The sequence below is a fragment of the Ahaetulla prasina genome, chromosome 4 (assembly GCF_028640845.1).
Source record: "Ahaetulla prasina isolate Xishuangbanna chromosome 4, ASM2864084v1, whole genome shotgun sequence".
NCBI lineage: Eukaryota > Metazoa > Chordata > Lepidosauria > Squamata > Colubridae > Ahaetulla > Ahaetulla prasina.
This window is the reverse complement of record NC_080542.1, coordinates 15,597,976-15,608,761: the sequence shown is the minus strand read 5'-3', so window position 1 is coordinate 15,608,761 and position 10,786 is coordinate 15,597,976. Positions and strand designations below refer to the sequence as shown.

At 36.5% G+C, this 10,786-nt stretch overlaps 1 protein-coding gene across 1 annotated transcript; it reads left to right on the top strand.

The window, feature by feature from the left end:
• Positions 1-10,573, top strand: LOC131197998 (vomeronasal type-2 receptor 26-like). Its single transcript, XM_058182507.1, has 6 exons — positions 1-173; positions 673-958; positions 3,283-3,365; positions 8,739-8,946; positions 9,457-9,583; positions 9,675-10,573. The coding sequence occupies exons 1-6, from the start codon at positions 1-3 to the stop codon at positions 10,571-10,573; spliced, it is 1,776 nt and encodes a 591-aa protein (XP_058038490.1).
• The last annotated feature ends 213 nt before the right edge of the window (positions 10,574-10,786 follow it).

Below are 10,786 nucleotides of genomic sequence, written 5' to 3'. Positions count from 1 at the left end.
ATGTGCAGGAATCCTAACCTTCAATGTGACTTTCGTGAGCCTCTTCCTATTCGGCACACCTATCATCAGCTTGGAGATGTTAACATTGCTGGCATTATTTCTGCATTCGTAATATTTTCTGATCCCATTGTGTTCAGTCAACATCCTTCCAAGGCATTTCATGATGGACCTATGTAAGTATATCATTAATTGTCAAACTCATATGATTCTTGAAATATTTTCCTTTAGTGGCAAAAAATCCTGATATAAACATCTCAAATAGGATCCTAGATTTGTTTTATCTGCTGTTATATTTTACTTCAGTTTCCAGATAAAGTTGAAATGGAGATCAAATCTCCATTTATAACTAATTACATCTCAATATCTATTAATATACAGGTGTGTATGGCTTAATTCCATAAGAATATGAAGCTGTTACTACTATTAAGCAAGGAAACACACATATTTCCCATGATACGTTTTCTCATTCTTTATTTCAGGTACCACACTATAGCAACTTCCTTTTCCATATAAGCCATTCTTAAAAGCTGCAGTTTGACAGTGAATCATTCTCACACATAGAAAGAAGAATTATTTCCCACATTCCACAAAATATGTTGTACAAAAGGCTTGTAGATGCCATAATGTAAAGCAGATCTTTCTTAATGAGCTGTTTTTAATTCTGTTTTCCAGGATAGTTTTTCAGAATTACCAGCATATCCTGGCTTTAGTTTTTTCTGTAATAGAGATAGATGAAAAAACCCAGATCCTCCCCAATGTCACTCTGGGCTTCCACATTTTTAACAGCAATTTTAGTCCAAGCTGGACTTACTTTGCCTCAATCAATCTACCTTTCACTCAGGGCAAATTCAACCCTAACTACAAGTGTGGGATCCCAAATACCTTGGCTGCAGTCATTGGTACACCTGACATCTCTCTTCACATGGCAACTGTACTGGGAATCTACAAAGTTCCTCAGGTAAAATGTGCTGAAGATAGATATTATCATTTTGCCACACCTCCACAAACATTGGTATGCTTCTTTTCGTAAAAAGAGAGACCTTTCAGATTCCTAAATATTATTATCTTCTTGATAGAATCAGCACAGCAACATGAATAATTGTCATTCTGAGCAGATGGTGGGGATATTTGACACAGCAAAATGTACTCCAATTCCAGACATTGAACTAAGGTTCAACTTTGAAATGTTCACAATGAGACTACTTTCGGGGGGGAAATTATTTATTTATTATTTTATTTATATATTTGTTGAGTACGTATTAGATAAAATATATAAGCATGAATTGAATACATAAAATGAATACAATTAAAGGGAACATTAGCACAGGGACGAGAAACACAACTAGTTGCATAATTTCAGTGTAAAAGGTCAAAGATACCCAACTGAAATGAATATATACATTTTCAGAGGTTCACATAAAACTTTGCAATTGCATATGTTTATCTTTGCGTAGTTGACCTATGGCTCTGCTCCGGTCATAGATAAAGAGACTCAAGCAGTTTTCTTCCAACAAATGTTTCCAAATGAATCCCACCAACGTAAGGGCCTCCTGCATTTATTGCTGTATTTTAGATGGATCTGGGTTGGAATTCTTGTAGTAAAGGATGAGAAAGGAGAGAAATTTCTCCAGGAGGTGCTCCCCACATTTTCTGAGCATGGCATCTGCACTGAATTAGTAGCAGAATTCCCAAATGGATCTTTTTACAGTGATTCGACTGAAACCATATATGAAGTGCTACATATATATCATGTTCTCATGAAGAGCACAGCAAATTTGATAATCTTATATGGTGAAATTCAATCTTTATTAGTTCTGAGAAGTATCCTCCAGTTTTCAGAAGTGGATGATATACCAAAGAAGAATAAGATTTGGCTTATAACTGCTCAAACAGATTATACTTCAATTTCCTTACATAAATCTTGGGATATCCATTTTCTGCATGGTGCTTTATCCTTTTCGGTACACACAAAGGATATCCAAAACTTCCAGGAATTCCTTCAAAATCTAAATCCAAGCAACAATCAGAATGATCATTTTCGGAAAGATTTCTGGGAACAGGCGTTCAGCTGTTTCTTCTCAAACTCAAAAATGGAGGCGTCTCAGAAAATATGCACTGGACAGGAAAAGCTTGAAACCCTTCCTACATCTGTATTTGAAACAAGCATGAGTAGTCAGAGTTACAATATTTACAATGCAGTCTATGCTGTGGCATATGCTTTGCAATCTCTCTCTATATCCGAATCTAGAGAAACAACAATGATGCAAGAAAGGAAGAAACATTTTCACAATCAAGTATGGTGGCAGGTAAATCTGTTAGCAAGGTAGTGCAGAAACCACCATATCTATAGTTGCAACATGTATCCATAACCTCTAACAAACAATAGTCTCCAGGGATATTGATGTCTGAAAACCCAAAAGTGAGAGTAATGGAATAAGTAATCAAAATATTTATATGCTGATATTAAAATTGTAAATGGCATTCTACAAAATTTCGTAGAATGTCTTTCACTCGATGAAATTAACTTCCTCTCAAGACCAAAATCAAGAATGAGAGATAGTAAATCTTTTAAGCTGATTTCTTCTTGTTTTACATCTATAGATAAAATCTTGACAATCTGAGCACTCCACTATCTGTATCTTCAATTTACTCTGTGAGTTATTACTCCTCTTTCTCACAGACACAAAATCCAACCTGAAATGTCTTTTACTTCTCTGAAATGCTTCGCCTCCATCCTGGAAAGCCACTTCCTTCTTGTTCCATAAATTCAATCTATGAATAAATGGAAGGAGGTTATTACTGAATGCTGAAGCTGTATTGGTTATTCTTGTTGTTGTTATATATGCTTTATTTGGAATGTTTGCATTTGCAGACACAGTTCATTGATTGTTGAAAGTACAATCATGCTGGTAGTGGGTTCCTACCAGTTCACCCAGGTTCACACAAACCAATACCGGTGGTAGGACGTTCTGCTCACTGCCCTGATTTCATCAGGGACGTTCTGTGTATATGCATTCACGATAGCGAACCGGTAGCGAAGGTAAGTGGAACCCACCACTGAATCATGCCAATATTTTTTGGCATTTCCTGATGAGGCTCTTCCCATACAATCCATGGGTGGAAGGTGGAAAAGGAAGGACTGATATATTGTGTCATTCTTACTCAAAGAAGATTCAGCATGCTGTAATGTTCCCATTTGATGAGGAATTGGTTCTGACTGCTTCATAGACCATTTGAGAGTGTCTCTTATTTTTGGGTGTCTCTTATTTTTTCCATGTACAGGAGATGGCAAGCCCACCAGCCCCGTCCTGTACTACTGCTGGCTTCATGGGGGTGCTTTCCCCTCCTGGTAGTGCTACTCTCAGGTACCCTGCTGTGCTGCTCCTGCATGGTATGGGGCGAGTCATCCCAGATCTATGACCTCCAAACCATCCTCTTGCTGCCAGTGGAGCCATGCTGACTGGACTACCTCATACAGTCAGAAAATGGTGGGGTGGGTGGTGGTAACATGGCAACGCCCCTGCCTTCTCAGTTCCCACTGTCCAATGGGGTCCTCCAGCTTTGCCACACACTCTGCAAGGAAAGACTGGTGGTGGAACGGATTATGTTCCTTCCTCCCTGGCACCACACAGGCTGCACCTGCTTCTGGACACCATCTTGCCTTGTGCACATGCTTGCCACCTCCTATGATAGCTACCCACACAGCCCCATCCCTGCTGCTGATTCTCTGAACTAAGGCTTATTTGGAGGGGTAGGTCTTATATTGCGAGCACCATGAAAAATCATGCCGGGTCATATTGTTGGTGTAGGTCATTAATTTTACATTTTATTTTGTAAAAGTAAGTCTATCTCCGATTATATTGTAAATTTTACTGGCAGCCCTTACTTAATGATGGTCATTGGGTCTTGAATTTCCATTGCTAAGTGATGCAGTTATAAATTGTGACATCACTTGACCATGTGGTTGTTGTGACTCATCCTCCCTCCTCTCCTCAGCCGTGTCCCTCCCATCTCCAACCGGGCCTTTTATCAGACTCCGAGTCTGATACTGAAGATGAATGGCCTGACATGCCTCCAGCCCCCAGCCCTGGCCCCATGCCCTGAGAGGATTCCAGGAGTGGGAGGACAAGCCCAATAAACCTCATTCATACAGCGTGTGTTCCTTTGGCTCAGCCGTCAGAGCGGGACATCAGCCAGATGCTGGAATTACTCGGCCCTATTCCCTCTGACCACTCCCTTTCCCAGAAGTTGCCAGCAGATCCAGCTGAAGACGATTCAGGGTGGGAGGACCCTCACTTTCAGAGATCTGAGAGGTGACGCCAGCAGAAGAAGGGGTGGGGCAGGCCTGGATAAATGCTGAGTCATGGAGCCACACTCCACAGCCTATATAAAGGACCTGCTTTTGGCATTCCAACCTTGAGTCAAGCAAAGTCTTATCGAGTTTGCTGATACCGGACCCTATCGCTGAAGTCACAACTTGGACTCCTGCCTGCCCTGATAAACCTCGAAGGAACTTGGCAAGCTGCAGAGGCTTCGTTGCCAAGTCTGTCACAGACTTCCTTGACTCGTTCGTCGGAGTGGGGGGTGGGACACGACAGCGGTTTAGCAACAATAACTTTGGCAGACCACAGTTACCATTGTTAAGTGAGGATTGCATAGTTTTTAAAGCATGGAATTCATGTGATCACAACTTCCAGTTTCCTTCTAGCTTCCCCATTAACTTTGCTTGTTGAAAGCTAGCAAGAAAGATTGCAAATCACAATCAAGTAACTGTGGGATGCCGTGACAGAAATAAAGGCCAATTCCTAATTTCCAGGATTGTGATCACACAAGCACTGTAAGGAAATCATAAGTATCGTGTATTCTGCAATTATAATTTCTTTCAATTTCAGATGGTTGCTGAACAGTCATTAAAGAAGGAACACCTGTACTTAAGGGTTGCTGTGCTATCTCAGTTATTGTTGTTGGTATGTTGCTAAATTCTCTCTGAATCTTTGCATCCCCATGAACCATAGACTCTCAGTCCTCCTGTCTTCCACTATTTTCTGCAATTTGCCCATATTAATGTGCTGCTGACACTACCTAACCATTTCATCCTTTGTTATCCTCTTCTCCTTTTGCCTTCAATCTTTCACAACATCAGGGGATTGTCCAATGAGCCCAAAGCATCCCAAAGTATCTGAGCTCTGTGGGCATAAGCTGAAACATATGGCATTCTTTGCAAGTCACTATACTGTCAGTGTCCATTTCCATCACTTTTTTTTCTTTATTTGTTTGCTAAAAAATTAAATGTTTCTAAAAATTTAAATATTTTCCCTGTGGCTAATAGTTTATAAGAATTCTTTTTTTTTTTTGAGATTTTTTTTTTATTTTTTATAAACATAATTAAAAGATCATTTTGAACAGGTTATCACTCAGGTACATCCTTATACATATTTCAAATTTCATCCCCCATTGTATTGTATACAATATATTTCCTTCTCCTTCTCTAAAATGATTGTTATTTGCACAGATCTGGTAAAAAGAAAAATAATTCATCCCATTCTGAAATCAAAGTTAAATGAAGTCTAGTCCCAATATTTTAAACCCCTTTTAAACCTATATCTTTTTAAATTTCACAAGTCAAAGCTTATTTCTGTATTATTTTTACCTCAGAGGTCAAACTATCTAAAAGCTCTTTCTAATGCCCTGCAATCACATAGACATTTCCATCATGCTTAGGAGCAATCCTGAAATCACAAAGATTGTTCCCTCTTACCATCTATCTTTGCCTCTAGATAACCTATGGTTAAAAAGTCCCACATAATCAATTCTCAATAAAAAAATAAAATTAAAAGGGGTAAATACTTCTTATCTATCCAAATAGTTTCTCTGATTATATTCAACTATTCCTTTGAAAGTTACTAATCATTTTAATTTCCTTACAAATTCTTTAAAAAAAGGAAAAAATAATCTTATTTCCTCAATGTGAGTTTTTAATACCTATTTCCCTCCTTCCCCATTTGATCCTCCTTCATTCCTCAAAACATCATTAATAGTTATTTTATAGATACCACTTGTATTTTTACATCCATAATAAAGTTCTCTGCTTAATTCCTTAACAAAAGTCTAAAGGCAGCCTTTCAAAATCCTTTCTTAAAGCTATCACCTCCGCATCAATCTTTGGGGGAATGGTCCTGAAATCACAAGGGCCATTCGATTCTTATATTCTTCCTCTGCCACTAGAAATCAGTCATACAATTACAAAGCACAGATAACAAATTAGGCATTTTAAGTGACAATCATATTTCTTCTTAATAGTTTATAAGAATTCTTGACCTTTTGTTCTCTTGAAAAATTCATCAGTATCTTTCCTGTCTTAAGTGTCTGTCTCTTTTTTCTGTGTTTTTTTAATTTTTGATTTCCTCTTAGATCGTTAAAATTAAACTAAGGAAACTATATTTTTTCAAATGTTTAGTTGAAAAAAGAATCAGGCAGAACTGACATTAGCCTTCTCACTTGGCAGTTATGGTGGTCTGGTACTCCCAACACTTTAAGAACTTGCCACAGATAACTGTGATCTACACAATCAAAGGCTTTAGCATGGTCAATGAAGCAGAAGTAGATGGTTTTCTGAAACTAATGTTGCTTTGTCATAATCCAACAAATGGAGGAAATTTGTTCTCCAGTTCCTCTGCCTTTTCAAAATCCTTTCTTAAAGCTATCACCTCCGCATCAATCTTTGGGGGAATGGTCCTGAAATCACAAGGGCCATTCGATTCTTATATTCTTCCTCTGCCACTAGAAATCAGTCATACAATTACAAAGCACAGATAACAAATTAGGCATTTTAAGTGACAATCATATTTCTTCTTAATAGTTTATAAGAATTCTTGACCTTTTGTTCTCTTGAAAAATTCATCAGTATCTTTCCTGTCTTAAGTGTCTGTCTCTTTTTTCTGTGTTTTTTTAATTTTTGATTTCCTCTTAGATCGTTAAAATTAAACTAAGGAAACTATATTTATATTTTATCTATCCAAATAGTTTCTCTGATTATATTCAACTATTCCTTTGAAGTTACTAATCATTTTTAATTTCCTTACAAATTCTTTAAAAAGGAAAAATAATCTTATTTCCTCAATGTGAGTTTTTAATACCTATTTCCCTCCTTCCCCATTTGATCCTCCTTCATTCCTCAAAACATCATTAATAGTTATTTTATAGATACCACTTGTATTTTTACATCCATAATAAAGTTCTCTGCTTAATTCCTTAACAAAAGTCTAAAGGCAGCCTTTCAAAATCCTTTCTTAAAGCTATCACCTCCGCATCAATCTTTGGGGGAATGGTCCTGAAATCACAAAGATTGTTCCTCTTACCATCTATCTTTGCCTCTAGATAACCTATGGTTAAAAGTCCCACATAATCAATTCTCAATAAAAAATAAAATTAAAAGGGTAAATACTTTTATCTATCCAAATAGTTTCTCTGATTATATTCAACTATTCCTTTGAAAGTTACTAATCATTTTAATTTCCTTACAAATTCTTTAAAAAAAGGAAAAAATAATCTTATTTCCTCAATGTGAGTTTTTAATACCTATTTCCCTCCTTCCCCATTTGATCCTCCTTCATTCCTCAAAATATCATTAATAGTTATTTTATAGATACCACTTGTATTTTTACATCCATAATAAAGTTCTCTGCTTAATTCCTTAACGAAAGTCTAAAGGCAGCCTTTCAAAATCCTTTCTTAAAGCTATCACCTCCGCATCAATCTTTGGGGGAATGGTCCTGAAATCACAAGGGCCATTCGATTCTTATATTCTTCCTCTGCCACTAGAAATCAGTCATACAATTACAAAGCACAGATAACAAATTAGGCATTTTAAGTGACAATCATATTTCTTCTTAATAGTTTATAAGAATTCTTGACCTTTTGTTCTCTTGAAAAATTCATCAGTATCTTTCCTGTCTTAAGTGTCTGTCTCTTTTTTCTGTGTTTTTTTAATTTTTGATTTCCTCTTAGATCGTTAAAATTAAACTAAGGAAACTATATTTTTTCAAATGTTTAGTTGAAAAAAGAATCAGGCAGAACTGACATTAGCCTTCTCACTTGGCAGTTATGGTGGTCTGGTACTCCCAACACTTTAAGAACTTGCCACAGATAACTGTGATCTACACAATCAAAGGCTTTAGCATGGTCAATGAAGCAGAAGTAGATGGTTTTCTGAAACTAATGTTGCTTTGTCATAATCCAACAAATGGAGGAAATTTGTTCTCCAGTTCCTCTGCCTTTTCAAAAAATTATTTGTACTTCTTAGTTCTCGGTTCACATACTGCTGAAGCCTAACTTATAGCATTTTGAATAGAACCTTGCTACTGTGTGAAATAAATGCAATTATATGGTAGTTTTATACATCTTAGTATTCAGTACATATTTATTACTAGTTATCTGACTTAAGTAGCTTTTGCAATTGAACTACAGAGCTTAATTTTATTTTTTTGCTGCTTCTTTATTTTGCAATTCTATGTTAATTTTATTTCAGAAATCTGATATGTAATCTCTACTGCTATTTTAGAATGATTTTTATGTTATTTATTTGATACTGGCCTATAACAAAAATAAAAAGTGTTTATATTGTCTTTGTTTAAAGAAATATTCACATGTATGTTTTGAATATATGAATTATTTCTCCCTCCATCGCTTTGTTCCTCTCTGATTGCCTCTGCATTTCAGGTTCATTCTTTTCTGAGAAGTGTCAGATTCAACAACAGTGTTGGTGAAAAGATCTCCTTTGATACAAATGGAGAATTCATTGGTGGATTTGATATTATCAACTGGATCACTTTCTCAAATCAATCATTTGCAAGGGTCAAAGTTGGAGTGATAGATCCAACAGCTCCAGCAGACAAATTCTTCAATATTTCTGTAGATTCCATCACATGGCCAGTAGGCTTTAATCAGGTTAGTTTTTTCAATCTAGATTTGTTTGCCTTCATTTATATATCTTTATTGATGAAAGTGTGAAAGTATCTCTGACGAACCTAGGTACAATTTTCTTGGAAAAGGAAAGATATCAGTAAGAATATTTTTTTACTTTTCTAGCAATTTCTATTGAATATTGTATCCTTTCCTCGCTCCCTGTTAATTATGGGAAATGGTTTTCATGGTTTTGAAGTAAAGGTGAAAGCCAACACACTAAATCTCATCAGTTTGCTGACGTCAAGATTCAAAAGTCAAGAAAACCAACTTTTACTTAACTAGCAGAGAAATTGCTTTTGAAGTGTTATTATGGTTAATGAAGGCTATCAATAAAATTATTGTAGATATTTAATTAATTATAATTTCAGAGCAGTTACATTTAAAATTATGTCATCCCACTACTTCATTTTTAATCTGTTGATTCCATTGTAACTCTCCAAGCACTTCCTTTCCTCTCTGTATCTTAATATATTTTTCTTGATTCATTGATAGGCATTACCTTTATCTTTGTGTAATGATCCTTGTGAGAGAGGATACAGCAAGGTCAAGAAAGAAGGGAAGTTGTTTTGTTGCTATGATTGCCATCTATGTCCAGAGGGGAAAATATCAAAGCAGAAGGGTAGGAAATTTCCAAATATTATGGGACTAAAACATTGGGGTACAAAACTGCCTGTAATCAACTATATCAATTCCACTGTGTTCTTTTTCAGACATAGATGACTGCTCTGCATGTCCAGAAGATCAATATCCAAATCCCAGGAAAAATATGTGCATTCCAAAGTGGATCACCTTTTTGTCCTATCAAGAACCCTTGGGGATCAGTCTGACTGTTCTTTCTCTTTGCTTTTCTTTAATGACAACTTTGGTAATCACAGTATTCATGAAACATAAAGATACTCCCATCGTCAAAGCCAACAACCGGAATCTCACTTATACACTTCTATTTTCTCTTCTCCTCTCTTTCCTTTGTGTCTTTTTATTTGTTGGGAGACCCAATACAATTGTGTGTCTCCTTCAACAACCAGCATTTGGTCTCATCTTTTCTGTGGCAGTTTCTTGTGTCTTAGCCAAAACTTTTGTTGTGGTTCTAGCCTTCATGACCACCAATCCTGGTTCTAGATTGAAGAAATGGGTGGGGAGAAGGATGGTCAGTTTCATTCTTCTATCCTGCTCCCTTATTCAAATATGTGTTTGTGCTGTGTGGCTGATAACATCCCCACCATACCCTGATTTTGATACGCAGTCAATGTCTGAAGAAGTCATCCTGGAGTGCAATGAAGACTCTGTTATGTTCTACTGTGTTTTGGGCTTTATGGGTTTTCTTGCTCTGCTTAGCTTCTCTGCTGCTTTTCTAGCTAGGAATTTACCTGACAGTTTCAATGAAGCCAAATTCATCACCTTCAGTATGTTGGTCTTCTGCAGTGTTTGGTTGTGTTTTATTCCAACCTATCTAAGCACAAGGGGAAAATATATGTTGGCTGTGGAGATCTTCTCCATGATCTCCTCCAGTGCTGGCTTATTGGTGTGTATTTTTCTTCCCAAGTGTTTTATCATTGTGATGAGACCTGAACTGAACGATAAGCACCAACTCATGAAGAGAAAATTTTAAGAAAACTTTATATTTGTCTCATATTCTTTACGTGTACATGTTCGAGAACTTCCCACTTCGAGATTTAAACCAGAGAACAATGTTTAGAGACAGTGATGTTCTATGTTGTCCTGTCCCTTGAGATTTGGATAGCTTGGAAGGTTTTTTTTTTCTTCTGGAAGGCAATTATACATATAAAAACAAAAATTACAGCACAAATTAATGTATTGACAT